This window comes from Sciurus carolinensis, chromosome 3, assembly GCF_902686445.1.
Source record: "Sciurus carolinensis chromosome 3, mSciCar1.2, whole genome shotgun sequence".
Taxonomy (NCBI): domain Eukaryota; kingdom Metazoa; phylum Chordata; class Mammalia; order Rodentia; family Sciuridae; genus Sciurus; species Sciurus carolinensis.
This window is the reverse complement of record NC_062215.1, coordinates 130517697-130542288: the sequence shown is the minus strand read 5'-3', so window position 1 is coordinate 130542288 and position 24592 is coordinate 130517697. Positions and strand designations below refer to the sequence as shown.

At 33.2% G+C, this 24592-nt stretch overlaps 1 protein-coding gene across 2 annotated transcripts in view; it reads left to right on the top strand.

Annotated features, from left to right (window-relative positions):
- Nucleotides 1-24592, top strand: part of Pde1a (phosphodiesterase 1A) — a 342540-nt gene that overhangs the window by 278378 nt on the left and 39570 nt on the right. For both annotated transcript variants that reach the window (XM_047542640.1, XM_047542641.1), the window contains 4 exons: nt 3631-3731; nt 13145-13270; nt 16443-16544; nt 16649-16769. In XM_047542640.1, coding sequence (XP_047398596.1) covers nt 3631-3731; nt 13145-13270; nt 16443-16544; nt 16649-16769 — 450 coding nt within the window. The remainder of the gene's footprint in view (nt 1-3630; nt 3732-13144; nt 13271-16442; nt 16545-16648; nt 16770-24592) is intronic.

Genomic DNA, 24592 nt, shown 5'->3' with positions numbered 1-24592 from the left:
CTTCATGTACATGGCTTCCCATACAACAATTTGATAGAGTAGAAAGGGTTTGGGCTTGGGAGGCAGCCAGAAAGATTTGAAAGCACGCTCTGCCACTTCCTAACTGGCTCACTCTCTACCTTGGTTCCCTTGTCACTAAAATGTAGTTAAAACTACTGATCACCATATAGGAAGAGTCATTACATCTTATTTGTAAAGCATTTAACCTAGAGTCTGAAACAAATAGCTATCAACACATACCCTTGTATTACTATTATGATATACCAGTTTGCTGGTAAATGACAGTTTACTATCTTAGACTAGTCAAAGGGAGAGGGAAAAAGGTGTCCATCCCCATAACTTCAGGCCAAAAGAGTTGCTAATTATTTTCTTTTAGACACAGTAGAAACTAAGAAGTCAATGTGATCCTGACCTGAAATTCTCCCAACCCTGTATATACACATATGTACTTTTCTGTCTCTATCATGTGCACATACTGAGTAATTCAGATATAAAAATTTTAAGTCTTAAATCAAAGCTGAATTAGCTTTCACTCATTTATATATCATTAAATTAGTTAAAAAGTCTGCTTTGGAAACCTCAGAAGAATGTGTTCAGTATGCTGCCTCCTTCAGTAGTGCATGCTATTGTGATCCAAAGGAGCAGAAATGGGGTCAATTTTAGTTTGAATTTCTGCTCTTTTGCTATATGTCTATGTTACCTTTGACTTCATGGATATTGATCCATTTCCTTAAGATTCAGTTTTATTGAGTGCAATGTAAGGATAAAAATATTTACCTACAAAATGGTAACTAGGATGTTTATAGGAATTAAATTAGACTATATTAAGTATCTTGCTAATGTTGGTTCCCTCCTTTCCCTTTCTGTCATCGTTACTTATACACTTAGTAACAATCAGATACCCCTTGAATATATTTTGAGGATTTAGGATAAGTCTATCTGAGCATTTCTCTAGCTAAATGCAACCTCAAGTTTAACTGAAGAACAGTGTCTCTTTTACTCTTGGCTCATCATTCTGACCCTTTATTTCTGTCCACTGGGACCCAAAAGAACCTGGGTTTTGTTTGAACCACTATTCTAGATGGGAAGAGTGGTATGATTCGTGATTTCCAGTGTGTCTTCATGAATTATTTACAAAAATCCATGAATCTAAACATCCTCTTTCTCAGTTAGAATATCATTGGACATAAGCATAAAATAAATGAACAGCTAAGGAATTAATAATCAGTCCAAAATTCTACTCTTACTAAAACCGAAAAGATGTTTCTCAATTAAGCATGAAAGTTCAGTGTTTATCTTCTTCCAAATTATTTTGCACTATAAACTTAATTATCAAGGTCACAGTATATCAGTAAATAAGTGGGGTTCAGGGAGGATGTTCTATTTTTGTGAGGCAGAGATTAATTAGAAAAAAAACAGGAAATATATTTATAATCAATTTTGACAGCTGGGAAGATAATAATTTTAAATACTTATGAGATAATCTATAATTATATTCCATCTCTGATTATCTAATTTTCTTTACTTTTGCAACTTGACATTCAATATTAGTGGATAGTGAATGTTGTTTTCTTTTAAACCACAGTTTAATCTATAAATCCATAAATATAACTGGTAAGACATACTTTAAGAAAACAGGTGATTTTTTTTCCAGGAAATACTTTTCTTTGATAAAACAATGGGTTTCTGGGGTATAAAATCTGGTTTAATTCAATTTCTATTCATTTCATGGTGTTTAGTTCCACAGTCTCAATGGGAATATTGGAGGCTCAGTCCCAGTTCAACCTGTAACACAGGCCATTAATAAGGTCACTTTTTTCCTCTTAATGACACATTAAATGCATCTATAAACCCAGAACATTTGGTTATATCAACTCCCTTTGGTTGTGAAAATCATTTCTGTTTCAGTTATCCAACTGTGAGGCATTTATACTTGAATTGCAATCAGTTAAGATATGTTAGCTATTATGGTCTAGATTTAATGCCTTAAGCAATGTATTTAAAGTAGTAAGTTTCATAAAATGCTGTCTATTCTGTATTTTACTACAAGGCAAGGCTCATGATAGGCAGAGTGCATACGTTAACTTTAAACTTCCCTTAAAACCCCACAGAGGAATGATCACTAATCCCATTTTAATGGGAACTGTAGCTGAGAGGGTAAATAACTTATTTTCCTAAGGATCAACAGAGATTTGAAACCAGAATTGTCTGAATGCAGTCTTTTTCTGCTACACCTGACTACCTCCTTCTTATGCAAAACTAGTGACTTTTTATTTGACAAGCTGCTATTGAGTTCCTGTTATATACCAAATGCCACAATAAGTCCTGTGAAGGGAACAAAGATTAGTAAGACCATGTCTTTGCCAACTTTGAAATTCAACAATTGTCACTTGGCTCATTTTTGACTTATGACCTCCAACAACTCCCTATTGCCTTTTATACAAAATCCAAATTTATCAGCTCTAATCAAGGTAGGTCATCCACTCTTCTCATACTTTCCATCCTTTTTTCTATCCCACTTCTCTTGACTCTCAAACACAATTGTACTGTCAGCAATTGCACTTTAATACAGGGCTCTAAAATATCATTCTACATTTGTGCTTTCTACCTAAAATACCCTTTCTGCCAACCCTGCCCTAACTACCAATCTTTGTCCATCCTTCTTCCAAAATTCTTCATTCCTACCATCAAGTACCATCTATGTATAGTGCTAATAGAAGTTTCTGTGATGGTAGAAAGACTTTGTACCTATGGTGTCCTATTATAAGGCAACCACTTAGCACATGTGACCAGTGAGCATGTGAACTGTGTCTAGTACAACTGGGAGAATGAATTTAATTTTATTGTATTTCATTTATTTTTAATTAAATTGTCAAATGTGATTACCATGTTGGAGAGTGGAGTTAAAGTATTGTGCAGAATGTGAGTGATGAATAAACTAATTGTTGGTAAATAAACTTAAAATAATAGAGAAGCTTTGCTCAGCTTTCCAGTCTATAATAGAAAGATCAATGTATATGAAGTGATCCTGGATTTTAAGTGAGAGTAATTTTCTTTCCTTTATTGCTATTAAGTTTCATTGCACAGTCATACATGTGCTATGTATAGAAAATTTGGTAAATTCTTATAAACTCTTCTAAATCTTTAAATAAAAAATGGAGTTCGATTTTCTCATGAGCCAAGTAAATATCTTCAACTTTTAAGATGGACATTTTTCTTATAGAGGAGTCTTTCACAATTGCTGAAAAATAAATTTTAATTATGTATGAACTATTATTTAAAAATCACTAGCCTGTAATTAATTTCATAAATACCCCAAATGGTAAAGCTGTGAAATCAAAGTCTAGTCAGTCTTTTACATCATAGAATACTATTCCTTTTCCAAATAGCAAAGACAATTATATTTTGAATTTTAAATTTTGAACTTATAAGCCTTTAAATAATCAGTGTTCTCATGAAGCATCCATTATACAAAATTAATGGAGGAGAAATGGAAGAAAAATTCATTTAAAAGAAATGTAATATAATTTTATATGGTTACATGTACTGAATGCCCAGAAAATCCTTTTCATATAGGAAAAGATGCTCTCTTCTTTATAAAAATGATTAAACTTTTCTTTAATTTACTAGCACTGGCTCACTGAACTGGAAATTTTAGCAATGGTTTTTGCTGCCGCCATTCATGATTACGAACATACAGGGACCACAAACAACTTTCATATTCAGACAAGGTAAGTTCAATAATGTATTAACTTTTATAAGTTAAAATTTAAAATTAAATTTTCTGCATATTATTTATTTTTAAAAATAAAGATTCTAAAAAGAATAGGTTTAGTGGATTTTTATCAAAATTTCTTAAGCCATAACCATTTAAATAAAACAACCAGTATTGTTCAAGAATCTTATGTATATTTTATGACATATTTGACAGCTTAACATAAAAATATGTAAGAAAATTTCTCTCTTCCCAAAACTTATACTGTAAACTATTACACATGTATATATATATGAGACATGTATATATACCTGAGACAAATCTTGCAATATATTTTAAAGGTATTGGTTTGGTGTAATTATATATTTGAAAGTAATAATTTGTACTTCTGAAAAAAATGGAGAGATCAAAGAAATTATTTTTCCAGACCAGTGTCAGATCTAAATTTAAAATAATTGAAAAAAGATTCTTTAATGATAATTATAATCCTGCTATTTGAATCAAAATACTAGAGATAAGCATTAGTCTACTAGGGCTCCCATAACAAAATACAACAAAGTGGGTGGTTTAAACAATGCGGGTTTATTTTCTCATAGTTCTAAAGGACAAATTTCAGCAGGTTTGGTTTCTTCTCAGTCCTCTCTCCCCTTGGTTTGCAGACAGCTACCTTCTTGCTGTGTTCTCATCTGGTCTTTTTTCAATGAAGATGCTCCCCTGGTATCTCTTTCTCCTCTCATAAGGACATCAGTCATATTAGATTTAAGTAGCACCCTTTTATTACCTACCCCCTTTAATTTCAATTACATCCTTGAAGGCTTAATCTCCAAATATAGTCCATGGAGGGTTAGGACTTTAACATGCAAATGTGGGGGAAAACACAATTCAGTCTATAAGAGGAAGATAACCTAAGCTTTTTTTAGTTAGGTAGAGACATCAGTGCCTATGAAGTAGTAGTCCAGGACTCATCAGGATCCAAGTCACTGTATACATGTGGTATTCTGATATATCCAAAGTCTTCCACTAGTCAAGGATGCATAACAGGGAAGTGTAAGCTAAGAAACTGATAATTCTCTAGAACCACTATAGAACTATGTTCTAATTGAAGGAAAACTAAATCTGCTTACTTTTTTTTTATTTGTTTCATTTTAATCACGTTATTTCTTAGAGAAGTTATAGGTTTATAGAAAAATTGAGCAGAAAGCACAGAGTTCCCATATACTTCCCTGCCGCCCTATAGCTTCCCCTGTTATTAACATTAGGTATTAGTATGGTACATTTGTCACAGCTGATGAATCAGTATAGATACATTACTATTAGCTAAAGTCCAAAGTTTGCATTGGGTTTCAGATTTTTTTTGACAGATTCTATGGGTTATGAAAAACATATTTTGTCATGTAGCTACCATTGCAGTGTCCTACACAACAGTTTCACTGCCCTAAAAGTCCCCTGTGCTTCACCATTCATTCCTCTTTTGCTCGCCCTTTGTGTCTGGCGGCCACTGACCTTTTTAATGTTGTATTAGTTTTCTAAATAGTTTTCTGTGTAGTATTATTTCTGAAAGTGACATGTAGTTGAAATCACATAGCAAGCATATACCATTTTCAGACTGGTTTCTTTCACTTAGCAATATATGTTTAAGGTTCCTCTATGTTGTCTAATGGCTTGATGGCTCATTATTTTTATTGTTGAGTAATTTTCCACTGTATGGATATATCACAGTTTATCTATTCACTGATTGAAAGAAATCTTGGTTACTTCCAAATTCTGACACTTAGAATAAAGCTGCTTGCAGTATACATGTGCAAGTTTTAATGTGCTTGGTTCATTTGGGTTTTTAACAGAAATATTTTGAGCAACTGATTTTCTGGGCATGAGGTGTTATAATTTGATGTGGAGAATATAGAAACAGCTCATTAAGATATTAGATATTTTACAATTTAAAAGTATCTAGAGTGATTGAGATTCATATTGTAGATCATCTGGTCTAAGCCTCACAGTATAAGAAGCAAAGTCAAAGATTTCTAGTAGTGAAGTACCCTATCCAAATGCACCCAGTCAGGGACAGCAGTGCCAGGATGTGAAGCTGAGGGACATACTCTACATCCAGTTATGGACACAATCTGCTCTCTCAACCAGAGAAAGATACATGGTAGATCTAATCTTTTATAGATTGAATGAGATGTGCTTATACTTCATGCCCTGTTGCTGGAGACAGAGAAAGGACTGAAATTCAAACAATGAAATGTTGGGGAAGGTATTCTGACCCACCCCTGGAAGGGAGGAAATCCAATTTCCCCAGCATGACATACAACAAAAGAAAAAGGAAACTCTTGGAATCTGGTTGGACAGTAGGAAAGTTACTGATCTATGTGTAATTGCAAAGTATACTGTTAAGCATCAAAGAGAAAAAAGACCTATCAAAGTCTCTACATCCATGGAATCCTTAACAAGGAGAATTTCAATTAAAGGAGATCATTACTGAGCTCAGCTCTGTACAGGACAATGGTTTTAGAGTTTGGAGAAGGGAGCAAGTGATTGTTACCAATGAGTACTTCTTACCTTCTATTTTGAAAAGTGAAGACGATGGACTGACTTTTCCTAGCCACAGTGCTAGGTCACCATATATAACTTTCTCCTTTCTCTAATCATCTGTAATTGGATGAAGTGTCTTAATTATTTTCTGCTTTGCACTGTGAAGAAAAAGAAAGAGGAGGAGAAAGAGGATGAAAGACAAAGGCAAGGAAGAAAAAGATGAGGAGAGGGAAGAGAGAGGGGAAGAAGAAGAATCAATCTTTTTCAATTTTATATTAAGAATGTGAATAAAATGGGGGAAGCCTTATATTTTACTTGGTTTTTCATAAATTGTCTAACAGGGCCAATTATTTAATGGATTAATTCTACATGAGCTTGAAAATGCCATGAGCAAAAACTGTAATGAACAAAATGCAACAATATAACGTGCTTTTTAACTGTTGCTATTGCCTTCAAACTTTGTCAAAGGACGTATAAGGTCATATGTCACTGATAGCAATAATTCTATTGTATTATATATTATTCATTTTTACTTGTATTTAGAATGCTTTCCTAATATTGGAACTCATTTGCCATATAAGACGAAATGACTGAAAAGTAATTTAGAACATCAAGCCAGGTGAGATTTGAGTTCAATACAGGTATTATAATGCATAAAATTCTAGGAAGTGTAAATAAATGGAAATAATTTCCTCTTCATGAACAGAAAATGTGAAGCTACATGTTACCATGGATACTGAATGTTGCTTATAGTCTTGTTTTTTCCTAGCAGCTAAAGACCATCTCAAATATTAAGACCATGCTGTATTCTCAGCATCCTTACTGGATTTATGAGACAAAATCATGTACACTTATTACAGTTAAATCTGGTTCAGAAACAAATCTTTGCTTATTCTGAATGGGAGAGACAGTAGTGCTTGGAGCAGTATCATATCACAACCCTGACAAAGCTGCTATGGCTGTATTTGGGTTCATTCAACACAAATGAAATTATCGGAAAATAATTTTTTTCCTATGATCTCAGAAAATTTCTGGAAAGACTCATGGTATTTTACCCAGGCAAGATCTACTTAATTACCTCTTATTTTTAAAATTTCTTTTAGTTATCAATGGACCTTTATTTTATTCATCCATATGTGGTACTGAGAATCGAGCCCAGTGTCACACATGCTAGGCAAATGCTCCACCACCAAGCTACAACCCCAGCTCCCATATTTAATTACCTCTTAAACAGGGTTACATGTATGCTTTCCTAGTTGCTTGCTCTATATTAAGTTATGAATATTGGTAAGGGATTTTTTCAGCCTTAACTAAGATTATTGAAGGAAGTCTATGTTAGACACATATGCTAGTAGCTCAATATATATGCTATTTCACCTTTATTATAGTGTTGGAAGCACTATAATAAAGAGAGATCTTTGTAGTGCCTAAAAGGACACTTCTCTTATGTGAGATTAGTAATGAAGCTTTGTATATCTGGCAGACTATCAGATACAGATCTTGAATAGATTGATAGCAGCACATACCAAATTTCTTTAGTTCTTTATTTTTTAAGAAACTAAATTTTATTGTGTATTTTTAAGATATACAACATGATTTGTGTAATACATATGGATATTAAAATGGTTACTATTGTGAAACAACTTAACATATATCATCTCACATAGCAACCCACCTTTTTGTTTTATTTTGCTGGTAACTTTAGTTGTTCTTAATTTTGTCCTTGCAGAATAGTGTCAGGGCAAATGTTAGACTATAACTAGGACTTCACCCACTGAAAAGCCTGAAATGGTCAGTCTTGAGTAAGGTAGTTTTCCAGTGAATAGCAAATGTTTCTAGCAGGAAGGAGCATGTGAGGGTCAAGGTGTTAGGGGAAATACAAGCAAAGTCGCTATAGGGCTTGAGTTTCCTTTCCCCAAATATTTTTGGTATCTACTTCTACTCTGTCAATGTAAATTAATGAGTTGTCGTTTTAAGACACTGAAGATAGTGGCTCTGTGTGCCTTCCATGCCCAGAAATGATGTGGCAACCTAGAAGGGCAGAGGATGTAGAACCGAAGGCTACATTATATAGAACTGAGAATGCTTGGAATTTTTACACTCTGCTAGAACAACCAGTGTAACTTGAAGTAGTTTATTTGATGATCTAGTTACTTAGAAATACAGGTAGGCAAGAAATGATAAACTTCTCTTGATGAAGTCATCATTTTGAAAAAATTGTTTATTATGGATTGGTAGAGAAATGTATACTTCAAGTTTGAATAAAAAATTATTTTTCCATCTTAATTCAAAGTTAAAGGATCCATAGTATTCAGATTTAATCACAACATTGTAAGGGATTAAAAAAAAACCTAGAATCACAAATAGAACAAATGATTTTCACAAACATCACCACCATCTACTGAAAGTACTTTCCATTCAAAGGAATGAGGGTATGAGGGTAATAATCATTAAGATACAAAGGACTTTGAGAACGTGAGGTCATTTTTTTCTTCTGGCAGATCTAGATTATCTCATAGGTATTTGGATTACAAACTAAAAGGTAAAAGGCATAAATGTATTTAAATTATGATAATTAAAAATAAAATAAGAAACATGACCAAGTGGAAATTAATTCAAGGTACACATGCCTGTCAACATTCAAAATTCAATTAATGTAATCCATCCTATCAAGAAGCAAAAGAAGAAAAATCACATGATCATGTCAATAGATTTAGGAAAAGTATTTGACAAAATCCAACACTCATTTATGATTAAAACTCAATAAAATAGGAAAAGAGGGAAATTTCCTCAACTTGATAAAGAGTATATCCTAAAGTGTTACCAAGGGATGAGGTAACCAGTTACATAGATGTTGGTAAAAGAATATAAAATTTAGTCAGTTAGGAGGAATAAGTTCAAGAGGTCTGTTTTATATATTTATTTATTTATTCATTCATTTACTTATTTACTGTGGTGCTAGGGATTGAACCCAGGGCCTTGTGCATGCTAAGCAAGTGCTTTACCACTGAGCTACATCCCCAACCCCTACAGAACTCTATTGTATAATGTGTAACATTACGGGTATAGTTTTGAACAATGTACTATATTCTTGGAAATTTCTAAGAGTGAATTTTAAATATTTTCACCACAAAATTTTATGTAAGATAATGTAGAATGTTAATTAACTCAATCCACCCATTCTACAATGTATACTGATTTCAAAAACATCATGTTGTTAATTATAAACATATTCAATTTTTACTGGCCAACTTAAAATGTAAACAAATAAATTAGGAAAAAAGACCACCTGCAAAAAACTTACAGCTAACATCATACTTAATGATAAGAAACTTGAAGCTATCCCACTAAGATCAACATCAAGACACTGATTTTTAATATCATCCTGCAAGTCCTAAGTCAATAAGACAAGAAAAGGATAAAAGGTATATAGATTGGGAAGGAAGAAATACCTATCTTTGTTTACTGATGATATGATTGGCTATGTAGAAAATCTGAAAGAACAATAATAACAAAATGACAACAACAAAAAACAATCCTGTAAATAAAAGTGATTATAGTAGGGTTTCAGGACACAAGGTTAATAGATTGTGATCTATGAACAAGTGGAATTTGATATTGAAAAGCACAAGAGCATTCTCATTAGCATGCCCAAATTGAAATAGTAGTTATAAATCTATCAAAATACATAGAATTTGTACATGAGGAAAACTATAAAACTCTGATAAAAAATATAATAAATGGAGAGATAATCCATGTTCATGGATGGAAAGACTTAATCTTATCAAGATGTGATTTCTTCCCAACTTGATCTATAAATTCAATGCAATTCCATTAAAATCTCAGGAAGTTTTTGTGTGCTTATTTTGAAAGTGATACTAATGTTTGCAATGGAGAAGAAAAAGATCCAGAATAACCAACATAATAATAAAGAAGAACAAAGTTGGACATTTGACAATACCTGATGTCAAGACTTCCTACAAAACTGCAGTAATCAACACAGTATGGTATAGCGTCTTTGGTATTATGGCCATTTTGACAATATTAATTATGCCTACGCAAGAACATGGAAGATTTTTTCATTGTCTAAGGTTTTCTTCCATTTCTTTAGTGTTCTGTAGTTTTCATTGTAGAGGTCTTTCACCTCTTTTGTTAGATGGACTCCCAAGTTTTTTTTTTTTTTTTTTTTGAGGCTATTGTGAATGGAGTGGTTTTCCTAATTTCTCTTTCAGAGGATTCATCACTTATGAATAGAAATGTATTAGATTTATGTACATTAATTTTATAGCCTGCTACTTTGCTGAAGAATTCATTTTTTAGTTCTAGAAGTTTTCTAGTGGGAGTTTTTTGGATCCTCTAAATATAGTGAGAGCTTGAGTTCTTCTTTTCCTATTTGTATCCCTTTAATTTCTTTGGTCTGTCTAATTGCTCTGGCTAGTGTTTATACACAATGGAATATTATTCAGCCATAAAGAAGAATATTATGGCATTTGCAAATAAATGGATGGAATTTGAGAATATCATGCTAAGTGAAATAAGCCAATCCCAAAAGACCAAAGACCAAATATTTTCCCTGATAAGTGGATGATGATATATAATGGGGGACAGGCTAGGGGGTAAGAGAAGAATGGAGAAACTTTAGATTATGTAGAGGGAAATGAGAGGGGGTGTGTGAAAAAATGGTGAAATGAGACAGCCATCTTACCCTATGTACATGTATGATTACATGAATGGTATGAATCTACGTTGTGCACAACCATAGAAATGAAATGATGTACCCCATTTGTGTACAATGAATCAAAATGCAGTCTGTAAAAAATAAAAAATAAATAAATAATTTTAAAAAAAGACAGTGTGGTATTGGTGATAGACTGGACAAATAGGCAAATGGAACACAATATAAAGCCCAAAAATGCACCCATGAAAATTTAATAAGGACAGTACAATGGAGCAAAGATAATCTTTTCAATAAATGGTGCTAGAAAAACTAAACATTCATGTACAAATATATAGATAGATACATATATACATATAGACATAGACTTATGCCCAGAGACTGACTGCTATGGTCTGAATGTGTTCCTTAGAATTCATGTGTTGGAAACTTAATCCTCAGTGGAATCATCTGGGGAGGTGAAGCCTAATGGGAAATAATTAGGTTTTTTATCTTCATGAGTAGATTAATGCCGTTATAGAAGGCTCTTGGAAGTGGTTTGCTGTCTGGACTCTGTTCTTCCACCATGAGCTACCTTCTGTCATGTGATAATGCTGCAAGAACATGTTCACCAAAGACAATACCTTCATCTTGAACTTGCCAGACTCCAGAACTATGAAAAATAAATTTCTTTTCTCTAATAATTACTCATTCTCAAGTATTCTGTTATTGTAGCACAAAATGTACTAAGGCACAGACTTTATACCCTTCACAAAAGATAACTCAAAAAGGATCACGTACCTAAATATAAAACACAAAACAATAAAATTCTTGCAAGATAACATAGCAGCAAATCTAGATGACCTCAGGTTTAATAATAACTTTAAATACAACACCAAAGGCACAATCCATGGGAGAACTATCAGTTGGACATCATTAAAAGTGAAAACTCATGGTCTGTCAGATACTGTTAAGAGAATGAAAAGACAAGCCTGAGACTGGGAGAAAATATTTGCAAAAGATATATCTAATGATGGACTATTATCCAAAATATACAAATAATATTTAAAACTCAACAATAAGAATATAAATAACTTGATTAAAACATGAGCCAAAGATTTTTATCAGGCATCTTGGAAAAGAAGATAGACAGTAAATAAGTATATAAAACATGTTCCAAAAAAGATACCTTCAAGAAAATGCAAATTGAAACAATGAGATACCACAATACACCTAATAGAATAACCCAAATCCAGCACACTGACAACACCAAATGCTGGTGAGGTGTTAGAATGACAGGAACTTTTACTTGTTGCTGGTGGGACACAAAATGGCACAGCCACTTTGGAAGACAGATTGGCAGTTTACAAAATTGAACCTACACTTGCCAAATGATCCAGTAGTTACATTCCTTGGAATTTACCTAAAAAGTTGAAAACTGAAGTGTACACAAAACCCTGTATGCTGATGTTTCTAGCAGTTTTATTCAAATTGCCATAACTTGGAAGCAAACAAGATTTCCCTCAGTAGATGATTAACTAAATAATTGTGGTATCTCAGGAAAATGAACATGATTTGGAACTTAAGAAAGAAAAGCTATCACACTCTGAAAAGACATGGAGGAAACATATATACATATTAGTAATGAAAGGAGCTAATCTAAGCAGACAATGTACTATATGATTCAAACTTTATGACATTTTGGAAAAGGCAAAACTACAGAGACAATAAACACATGAGTGGTTGTCAGGAGTCAGGGGCAGAGAAAGATGAATAGGTGGAATACAGAGAGTTTTTAGGGCAATAAAACTATTCTATATGATACTAAATGGTAGATACAAGTCATTATACCTTTGTGGAAACTCAAACAATTTAGGAAATTAAGAGTGAACCACACACATAAAGTAAATTGTAATCACTGGGTCATGATGATATATCATTGCAGATTCGTCAGTAGGGTGATATTGATAATGGGGAAGGTTATGTATTTGCGGAGGCAGCAGATATGTGAGAAATCTCTGTAAATTCTGCAATTTTTCCATGAACCTAAATCTGCTCTAAAAAAATAAAGTCTATATAAAACATCATACAGTTTAAAAGTAGGAAACAGGATTTCTATAATTTTATGTGTTCAATTATAAGATGTTTACTAATGAGATGACTCAAAACTTGAGTATCTCTTATTAGACATCCATGAAGTCTAAAGAAATCATCTACTGGGCATTTTCTTTTTTAATCCTTAGGTCAGATGTTGCCATTTTGTATAACGATCGGTCTGTCCTCGAGAATCACCACGTGAGTGCTGCTTATCGACTTATGCAAGAAGAGGAAATGAATATTTTGATAAACTTATCCAAAGATGACTGGAGGTAAGTTCAGAGGAAACCTAAAGGGAATTTTAATTTATAGGAAAAGGATTAATTATGTGGTTAAAAGTGAAGAAAACATCTGAAAATCAATGCCTCCTCTATGGCACACTCAGTTACTGTTGACTGGATGACTCTTAGGAGGACTTGTACCTAGAGGACTTTATTCAGGAGTCAGGATCCTCTGTTTGATGGATATGAAATATTTCCAGGTCAATTCAATACACATACACATATATAAGACCACACTTCACACAATAAATACTTTAAGATGCATAATTATGCACTTCAGTGGAACTCTGCTCAATTTGTGCTAATAGGTTGTCTTACATAAATTAAATATTTTAGCATCATATCATTCCTTTCTACATACATGGTAGGATGACACTAGATACCACAAAGGGAAAAATAATAAAAGCAACCCAACTACTCCACATAACCTTTCTTCCTATCTTTTTATCCTTTGGTTGTTACCTTTCCTTTGTTTGATTATAGGATTGTCAAATCTAGTCAATGATTTTAAAAGATGACCAGTTAAACAGAAATTTCAGATAAACATAAAATCTTTTTAATGTGCATTTCTAATATTTTACACTATTCTTACATATTTGTAAAAAGTCCATGTTTATCCTTAACAAAGATCTTGTTAAAAGTTAGTAAATGGATGGCACTAAGCTCCCACTCAAATGTACATATCAAAGGGTTTTGGTTTTTATTTTTGTTCTTACAGCAAATTAAAAAAAAAAGTCAAAAAAAAAAAAAAAAAGGAGGGCTGGTATTAAGAAAGAACTTTAAAAACAAAAGTAAAGCACATAAATTAAATACAGGGTTTAAAATGAGCCCTAGTCTCCTGTGGCTACATTTTCAAATTCCCAAAGTTTCCTATATTTTCTAGGCCAGTTCCAGAAACATGGCCTCATTTTTGCAATTGTAGAAAATTCCCTAGGGTGGGGAAGGAGGAACAGTGTTTGGGGATCCCATTCAGGCTTTTCATTCTATTCTTCAGGAAACTAGCCCAAGAGGACTACAGCCTAGGAAGGCCAGGATTTAACTATAAAAGAAGTTTAAAGTGACCACTGTTGGGTTATGTGGAGAACAGCTGGGCAAAGGTAGAAGCAGGCGAACCATTTCCTAAGGTCCGAGAAAGAGATTAATTACAGCTAGAGTGTTAGTTTTTCATCAGTGGTTTTCATTCTCAGAGAAAATATTGATATTAATTGTTGTTCTTATTACTCCTTTGAGTTAACCATTTTATCCTCAAAGTTGACTCTTTTGCTATTTCAGTGTGATTTTATTTCCTACATTTTGTTCTTTACTATCTTCAATAATTTATTCTGATAATTTATTGTGATAATATTTGGTAAATTTCTTGTCAGTAACTTTTCAGAGTCATACTAATTAAATGTTTTATAGAATTATTTTAATAGTACCTATGTCAATATGTATTATAGAATTTAATAGATTAAATACTTTCCAAACCCCCCCAGATTGATTTTTTTTATACTATAATCTTGATAACATTTTTCTGAAATTTAAAATATGGATATCTTTGCTCTAAATGCCTATTTATTTCTTAAAGTACTTTTAGTAACACAGAATCACATTAATTTAAAATTTTTGGCAAAAAGTTCATAAATTAAGAAACATTTCCCTGGTATATTCTTTTGCCTGGTTTATTGACCTAATATCAGGCAGTTAATGATCACTTATCTTCAAAGCACAATACATTATTAATTTCTATAGATTTCACAAAATTTTAGTCTTATTTTCCTGAGTTAATATAAATATTTTGTTCAGTGCTATTCTAATATGATCTTGTCACAAGTTCAGAGAAAAATGTAATGAATAATTTTATAAATTACCTTCAATTGTTCTTTTCCCTTAATATTTCAGTAAAGTATTCTAAGCAAGCTGTTCAATATTATAAATGATACCAGAATATTGATTTCTCCCTCTGAAAATCATATTAAATTGAGTATCCACAATTTACAACAGCAAACCCAATATGGGGTTCCTTTGAAAATACGTTATCAAATAATACCATCTTAAGATAAAATATCTTTGATGCAAGATCATAATTCAGATTACTCCACACCTTGATTTAGTCTACTCTGTCGGCCCCACCAAAGAGTGAAAACAAAATATGATCTTCTGCATAAGTAACTTTTACCTAACTATACAGAGCAAACAAAGAATTGTGGATCATGCAAGCCTTTGCTGGGGTGGCTCATTCCCCACTTACTATGAGAAGAGTTTGTCATGAACAGGTTTTGTGATATGGTCAGCTGTATCAGTCACCATCTTGGTTGAACATTTCAATAGTGCCTACTGCTCTACATTATGGAAAGCCAAGTCCTAAAAGTTTAAATAAAATTCCTACTTACTTGAACATGTTGACCTCTCTGGAGTTCTGATGGGAAGTTGGCACAATGGTTAGGCAGTGGTCCAGGTACTAGCTTTGGGAGTGGGAATTCAAGTTGAATCCTTTATCAGCCATCTCTTAAACAAGTGGCTTAAGATCTTCCAGTGGAAAATATTAATACTCCCTCATAGAGTTGCTCTGAGGATTAAATGTCTTAATGTACCTACAAAGCAACTGCAACATAGGCCTAGGTGAGTGCCTGGACTGAGTAAATCTGGATAAATAGTACTGCCTTTATTAATAGTAGTAATTTTTAAAAGACGCAAAGCAAGAAAGGAACAGGAACTGTCCTGAGAATGGATGCCCCTGTCTCTTCCCTAACACATTAAACCTATTGGTTTTATGGACTGAAAGAATTTTAAATGTTCTTAAACCCTACTGGGCTACATGTTTTACTTTTAAAGCATTCAAAATTATTGTTAAATTAATGTCTCATTAAAATAGCCAAAGATTCTTTTGGATAGGAAAATAAGACTTTAGAAATTATGAGTTGGAAAGAAGGCTGTGAGGTGAGAAGGAAAGTCATACCAGACAATCATTCACACATCACTCTGCTGTTAACTTCTTGAATCCCTCAGAATCAATAGGCAAAATGATGTTGAATCTTTTTGAGCACTTTTATATTTAAATAGAAGTAACTTTTATGTTCATATCCACTAGGAAAAAATATATGTTTGCGATATTTGTGGAAAGGTTATGCTCCAGACCAATTAATGGCCAATTGAAATTTTTATCCTTTTGATGCTTCTGCAGGGATCTTCGGAACTTAGTGATTGAAATGGTTTTATCCACTGACATGTCAGGTCACTTCCAGCAAATTAAAAATATAAGAAGCAGTCTGCAGCAGCCTGAAGGGTAGGTTATTTTCTTCTGTCACATTAAAGTACCATGAAGTTGAACTCAGAAAAGAGTAATTAGTTGCTTTGTCTGATAATTTGAGCATGTCCTTTCTTTGACAGAATTGACAGAGCCAAAACCATGTCCCTGATTCTCCATGCAGCAGACATCAGTCACCCAGCCAAATCCTGGAAGCTGCACTACAGGTGGACCATGGCCCTAATGGAGGAATTTTTCCTGCAGGTGCCTCTTTCATACTCTGTGCAAATAATTTTGGAAATAGTGACTGTGCATTTTTAACACAAACTTTCTCTACAGAACTTGTGGATAAATATCATCAACTGGCATAATACATTCTTGTGGATTTTCAAATAATTTATTAATCTTTTAGATAAATATGCTAAATAATCCTGTATAGTATAATGCATCTTTTTTAAAGAGTCAAGTCTTAGATCTCAAGTGCCAGGCTCAGATAGAAAAGAAACAAACAGATTAGAATTGGTATCTGCTGTTAAGAGAGAAGTGTCAGGACAGAGAGAAAACAGCCTTCATAATGAAAGGGCAAAGGGAGGATACATACCACTTCTTTATACATCTTGTTGGCCAGACTTTAGTCATATGTGCATAGCTGCGACAGAGGCATAGAAATAGAGTTTTTAGCTGTGTAGGCACATGCCTAACTAAAACAACAAAGTATTTTTATATGAGAAGAGTGGAGATGGAGGATGGCTGGTATTCTCTGCAATAAGTATTTACATTTATTTTTCTCTACAGTGTCTTTATACTGTCCATCATCCTTATAGTCCTCCTTTGGCATATAACAGTAAAAATATGATACTAATCACTCAAAGTTAACCTCAAATCCTACAAGTTAAAGACTCAGTATTCCACAAGATGAGTGTACTTCATATGCTAGCCACAAGTGGGGCCATAGGACACCAGCTCTTTTGACCAACCAATTATAAGTTCAGTGGCTCTTACTTGATAATTTGTTAGACTAACCCATGGGACTCAGGAAAAGAGTTATACTTAATATTGCAGGATACAACCCAGTGATAGTTAAATAAAGTAGTACTTAGGAAAAGGTCTGGAAGTTTCCCAGTCATGGAACATCCATGCAGTCTACAGGTGGGTTAGATCGTGCCATCCCCATCTTATCAGTGTACTCACCAGTCAGAAAGCTCTACCAAGTTTCAGTATCCAGAGTATTTATCAGGGATTCATTATATAGCATGATTGATTAAATCATTGTCCATGTGCCCCCTCCCCTACCAGAAGGTCAGACTGGCCCAAGTTCCAACTCCTTAATCATTTGGTTGCTCTTTTTGTTGATCAGCCTCCATGCTGAAGCTAACTATGGGGTCCACCATGGGTTGTCTCTTGAACACAGTAAAGAGTCACCTGTCACTCAGTGAACCATATGTCTTTGAAGCTCTGTTCCAGGTTCCAGAAATGAGGACCAGATATAGTCTGTATTTTAACATAGCACTATTTAGAAAAACTCTTTTATTGCTGTATTTTCAGATTATTTCATTTCTCAGAATAGTTCTTTATTTAGAATGTTTATTCACCAATTTTATAGTTATTCCGAAGATGTAAATATCAAATACATTGCCGTACTTGAATGACTGTTTTCTGTCTCCAAATGTTGATAGATATAGTTTAATTTTAAATAGCACTGAATAGTCCTGGATAAAATTACTGAGTAGCCACACCAAATTCAAATATTTTCATATTAAAAACAGTTTGGGAAAAATATTTTAATATTTAATGCACTTAAAAATAGACTAAATGCTAAAGTACACCACATCCTACATGCTAACTGCTATGGTCAATTAAAAATTATAATTTTTATATACTCTACCAATCAGTAACCAGAAAATGATAAATCTAAAGAGACTTTAGAGATCTTAAGACTACCTTTCTCATATTAGAGATGAAAAGACAAAAATATGAAGAGATAAAATGATGTTGGTCAGGTTAATAAGAAATTTTAAAATATTCAAAATTGAATGATCATGAAAACAAAACAGGAAAATTAGTTGAATGAAACTAAAACAGTGCATAGAGGAAATTTTAAACCTTTAAATGCTTTTGTATTAGAAAAAAGGTCCTTTATGAATGAGACAAACTTAAAAAATTGAACCAAAATAAATCAGTGGAAGGAGATGATAAATATAAAAGCAAAAATCAAAGAAATAGATCAAAGAACAACAATAGCAAGAGTTATAAAGATAACAGTCTATTTTCTGAAAAAGTAATAAAATTACTTGCAGAATAAAAAGGAGGAAAAATTGTGAAGGAGGAGGGAATATTACTATATATCTTATGTATGTCCAAAGGATAAGAAATGTTATTCATAATTTATATCAATAAAATTGACAACATAGATAAAATTGTCAAATTCTTTGAAAGATATAAATTACTAAAACAGCATAAAATTATAATCTGAATATTCATTTATCTATTTTTAAAAATTGAATTTGTAATGTAACTCTTCCCATGAATAAAACTCCAGGTTTAGATGACTTTAATTCTTAATTCTGATTTCCATTCCTACTACTCAATTCATTTGAGAGACAGTAAATTATCTCAAACATTTCAGGGAGAAATAAGGCCTGTCTTACACAATTTTTTCATGACAGAGAAAAAGGGAATATTGGCAGCATAACCCCTTAGATAACCTGAAAAAGACTTCAAATAAAGAAAATTACACCCCAATAGTGTCATGAAACTAGATAGAGAAGTCCTTAAAATATTACCAAATAAAATTCAGCAACATAGTAAAAGATCACATATCATGACTTGAGTAAGTTGAATATTCAAAAATCAGTTAAAATGATTCACCACATTAAAAGAAAAAAGGGAAAAAAATTATATCATTCTTAAAGGCACAGGATCCCCCTGAAAAAATTCAACAAACATTAGTTAAAATAATACTCAACAAACTGGAAATGGGAAACCTTAATATAACACTTCCATGTGAGATATTAAACATTTTAATACTAAGATCAAGGTATCTACTCTAAGCACTTTTATTCAATATTTCATTTGAAGTTCTAGCTAGTGCAATAAGATGCTAAAAGGAAATAATGAAAAGATTGGATTAAAAATAAGCAAAATCTGCAAAAACATGAGCATCTACATGAAACTTTTTAAGGAATTTACAAAAGCTACTGGAATTAACGAATGAGTTTGTCAGAATTGTAGAATCAGTTGTAGTTCTATATGCGAGTAGCAAAGTAAAAATGAAATTTAAAAAGCAATATTATGTCAACATAAAATAATAAAATACTTGGGAATACATCTAATCAATGCATGTAAAACTTCTATGCAGAAAACCACAAAATAGCTTTGAGAGAAAAACTTTACAGACTATGTAAATGGAGAGATAATTTACATTAATGGATTGAAAGTCTCAATATTGCTAAGATGTCAGTTCTTCCAGAATTGATTAATATGTTTAGTATAATCCCTATGGAAAATTGAAACAAACTCCTTGGTAGAAACTAAAAAGATGACCCTAAAATCTAGATGGAAATGTAAAAATCTAAAATCACCAAAACAGTTTGAAAAAGTCTAAGAAAGTTGGAGAACTCATGCTTCCTTATTACATGACTTAGTAGACAGCTACAGTGATGAAAACAGTGTGTTATTGGCATAGAGATAGGGAAATACATCAATCAAATAGAAGAGTGGTTCCAGAAGTAGAACCACACATATGTGATATGCAGTTTTCTACAAAGACAGCAAAATAACCAAGTGGGGAACGGAAGTTTTTTCACAAATGGAAATGGAACAACAATTATAAAAGTGTGTAGAGGGAAATGAGAGGGAGGAGGGGGCTGAGTTATGAAAGATGGTGGAATGAAACAGATATCATTACCCTATGTACATGTACGATTACACAAATGATGTGAATCTGCATCGTGTACAACCATAGGAATAAAAAGTTGTACCCCATTTGTGTACAGTAAATCAAAATGCAATCTGTAAAAATTTTTAAAAATAATTTTAAAAAAATGTGGGAGAAAAGGAAACTTGTCTTCTACCTACACCTTACACAAATAATAAAGTAAGGTGGACCATGCAATTAACACAGAACCCAGAACTATGAAGCTCTTAGAGGAAAATGCAGGAGAATCTCTCTCTAACCTTGGGGGAAGGTAAATAGTCCTTAGAAAAGCCATACAAAGTGTTACCTATAAAAGAGAAAAAAGGTCAACCAGACAAAAGCAGAATTCAATACTTCTACTCTTCCAAAACACCATTATGGAAAGATACACCATAGAGAAAATACTTGAACTACAAATATATTTGAACTATCAAGGAACTTGTGTCAACACAAGTTGTGTCTACATAAAAACACGAACAAATCAAAAATAAAAAAATAAAACTGTGCCAATTTGAACAGATATTTCATAAAATAAAATATACTAGTGGATAAAATGTGGATAAACGCATACAGACTAGTATGCTTATTGTCTTTACTTATAGGAATTGCAAATGAAAACCAAAATGTGATATTACATTTACACCAGAACAACTAGAATTAAAAGAACTGACAATATTATATGTTATCAAGAATGCAGGAAAAATGGGAGTATCACATGGCACTGGTGGGAGTATAAATCATTCCAGTCACCATGAAAAGCTATTGGTTTATAACATCTACTAAAATTAGACTTAATATCCCTTATGTCCCACCATTTCCACCCAGATGAATTAGCATCCTTGTTCACCAAAAGTCTTACGGAGGAATAATAATAGCAGTGTTACTTATAAAAGCCCAATGCTAGAAACAATCCAAATGTCCATCAGAAATACAAATGGATAAATAAATTATAATATAGCCATACCATGGATTATCATGCAACAATAAAAAAGACTAATGATAACAAACAGCAACAAACCTTAATACCAATAATATGAGGTTCAAAACTGACAAAGTTTATCTGTGGTTATAGAAATCAGACTAGTGGGTACTTACACAGGGCAGGATTCCCTGAGAGAGGTTAAGGGAACTTTCTGGGGGTGATGGAAATTCTCTGTATCTTGACTTGTTACACAGGGTATTTGTGGTAATACACTTCAGATTTGCACATAAAGTTTTCCTCAATTTAAAAAAATCTATCACAATGCAAGTACCTCATAAATGACTTAATTTTTTAGAAAGCCCTAAAATTTCAGTGTGTTAAAAAATTTCTGATGATACCAGATACTCTTGAAAATTGCCATCACATCTCCAATAATACCATGGCTCTATTGTCCTTTATTTTACTGATCGCCAAACAAAGAATACCTGACAGAGTAATGAGAGTAATGGATTTAATGAAATTGAATTGAGATTTTTTTTAAGTTCACCACCCTGTTCTTGAATGTTTCAGAAAGGTAACTGATGTTAAGGTAAATGATGATAGGTAACTGATGATAAAGGTAAATGATGAAGATTTCAGACAGCCGTGATTATTGACATCTGAATTTGGGGGTAGAGGGAATTGTTCCATAGGACTACTTAGCTTCTCTGTCATTCTCAGTGCTTGGTAACCTTTGACTCAGATATCTGAACTATTAGAGATTAAAACACACACAACATCAAGGTTATATTTTTGAATAGGTAGAGCCTTGTGACACTTGGAATGCTATTTGTGATCTGCATTTTTCACATGGTGTTACTAGAGTAAGAAGGTGTCAATATTTGTTTGTTTTGCTTTGCTTGTTTTTTAACAGAACATTTGGTGGACAATGACAGGCATTCATGAATCCCCCAAAATGTTCAGAAATGGGTAGTTCTTGCCTGAATGACCTTAGCATGTAAGGTAAAACACTTATAGCCCAAAGGAGAGTAACACTTGCATGTTAATACGGTAGATTATAAAAATCAAACTGCTCTACTAAGATAGCCTTATCTCTTCCAAAATGAAAGTCTCAGTTCATCATAATTGATTTAGGACTTGAGCTTTGGATAATGGAGTCCTTGTCTCACCACCCCCCCACCCCCGCCTCCTCGTCATCCTCCCTTTTCTTCTTTTCTTCATCTTTTTTGGTATTGTGGATTGAACCCAGAGGCATTCTACCATCAAGCTACCTGAGTCCTTTTTACTTTTAATTTTGAGACAGGATCTCACTGAATTGCCTAGGCTTGTCTTTAACTTGCCTCATCCTTCCAAGAAGCTAGAATGACAAGCATGTGCTACTGCATCCAGCAGAATAATGGAATCTTATATTAAAATATAATTTCTCACTCTGCACTTTTGAAATTGAATGACTTTCAAATCCCCTTCAGAAATACATGCAACAAAACAGGAAAATGTTGAGTTAAAGGTCAAAATGAGTTTGTACTGTCAACAAGTATGCTGTTCAAGCAAAACCAGTTTATCTCTATGAGACATACGTTACAATATAATAACTCCAACACATAAAAGGTTTTCTTGCATTCAATGAGTCTCCTTACTCATTCTTAGCCATAGCATATACTTTGACCCTTTGGAGTTGAGTACAGCAATGGCTCCACTTCCTTGGCTTATGCATTTCTCTGAATGTATTTGACTCACACTATTAAACTGAATTTGAGTATCTATACCAATGTTCAGAACTGCAATGATTCTTGCATGCATTTTCCTTTTGCTCGTCCTCACATAACATCTGTGAAGCAACCACTTCGTCAAATCCACAGTATTGATAGACACCTTCTTGGTATGGAGCTAGTCAAGGTAACTAGGGTTTCTCATTTTAGAAAGCCCTTTACTGATGTAATTTTAAAATATATTCCTTCATTCTTTCAGAATTTTAAAATAAAAATTTTAATACCATGTTTTGTGATTCACTGACTGTGCTAGAGTTTTGAGGCAAATCAAAGGAGGTCTGTCTAGAAATCATCACAACCCTTAGCTGCAGATTATAACATTTTGTATTTCTTGTTTTTTGCTTTGTTTTTGTGGTGCTAGGGATTGAACCCAGGGCTTCAAGCTTTCTAGATCAGTATTCATCACTGAACTACATCCCCAGTCCCTTGTTAAAGAAAATATTTTATGAATATTAGTCAAACATAAGAAGACTAATAATGCAAAATAGAGAGATAATTGGAGAAAAACTCAAGGGTAAACTTTAACTTTCCATCTTTGCAGCCATGGTGGGGAGGAGTCTTCACCTTTTTACCTGTGTCTATCTTCTTAGCTAAACTCCTGCCTCCAACTCAGGATGGTTGTGAAAAGCAAAGTGATAGAAGCAGGCATCGTATACCATAAACCACAACATGGATGTGAAGAATTGGTTGTATTTGTTATTCTTCTGGTCAATTTTAAATTTTATATTTTTCCAAGGTAAAGTTATCAGAAAATATTAAATATGAACTATTTTGTTATTTGATGGTAACTTAAAGTTGAACTTCCAGGTGTCCTTTGACCATATCCCTTAGTTCAACTTTAGGTAACTACTAAATGACAAAATTTTAATTCCCAGCATAATCGTGAGACTTAAAAATTAGCTACTTAAGCTATTTTCTTTTCCCTCTGTAGAATATAGCACTAGACCTGGAATTCCTTTAATAGGTTTTGAACAAAATTAGAGATGATCATGGATGATCTACCCAGTTCATTTTTCTAACAATTGGGCTTCAGTAGACTCTAAGAATTTTTAAAACCATGTATTTCTGAAGGACAAACCAGTGCAGACCAAACTATTTACATCATCTTTATAAATCACATCAATATTACCCCTATCTTTGATGCAACTACTTCAGATTTACCCTCTAAATCCAATGGAAGTTATAGCCAGAGGAAATTAAGATTGTTTCCAGAATTACAGACCTGAGAAACACGTATTTTTGATTCTTGATTAAGCAGTTGGTGGTAAGGAGAAGAGGTCCTCATCTCTGAAGCATGTTCACAACAAGCCTGTGACATTCATCAATACAGAGGACCCTCTCTGTGTGTTCAGCAGATCCACGCCGTTGCCTCTGCCCTTTGGTTGTAATGGGTACATTTGAACTAAGACTAACATAAGGGAGGGATCACAGGTGGAGGTGCCAGTCAAGGAATAACCACCAGTACAGGCAGACAGGTGTT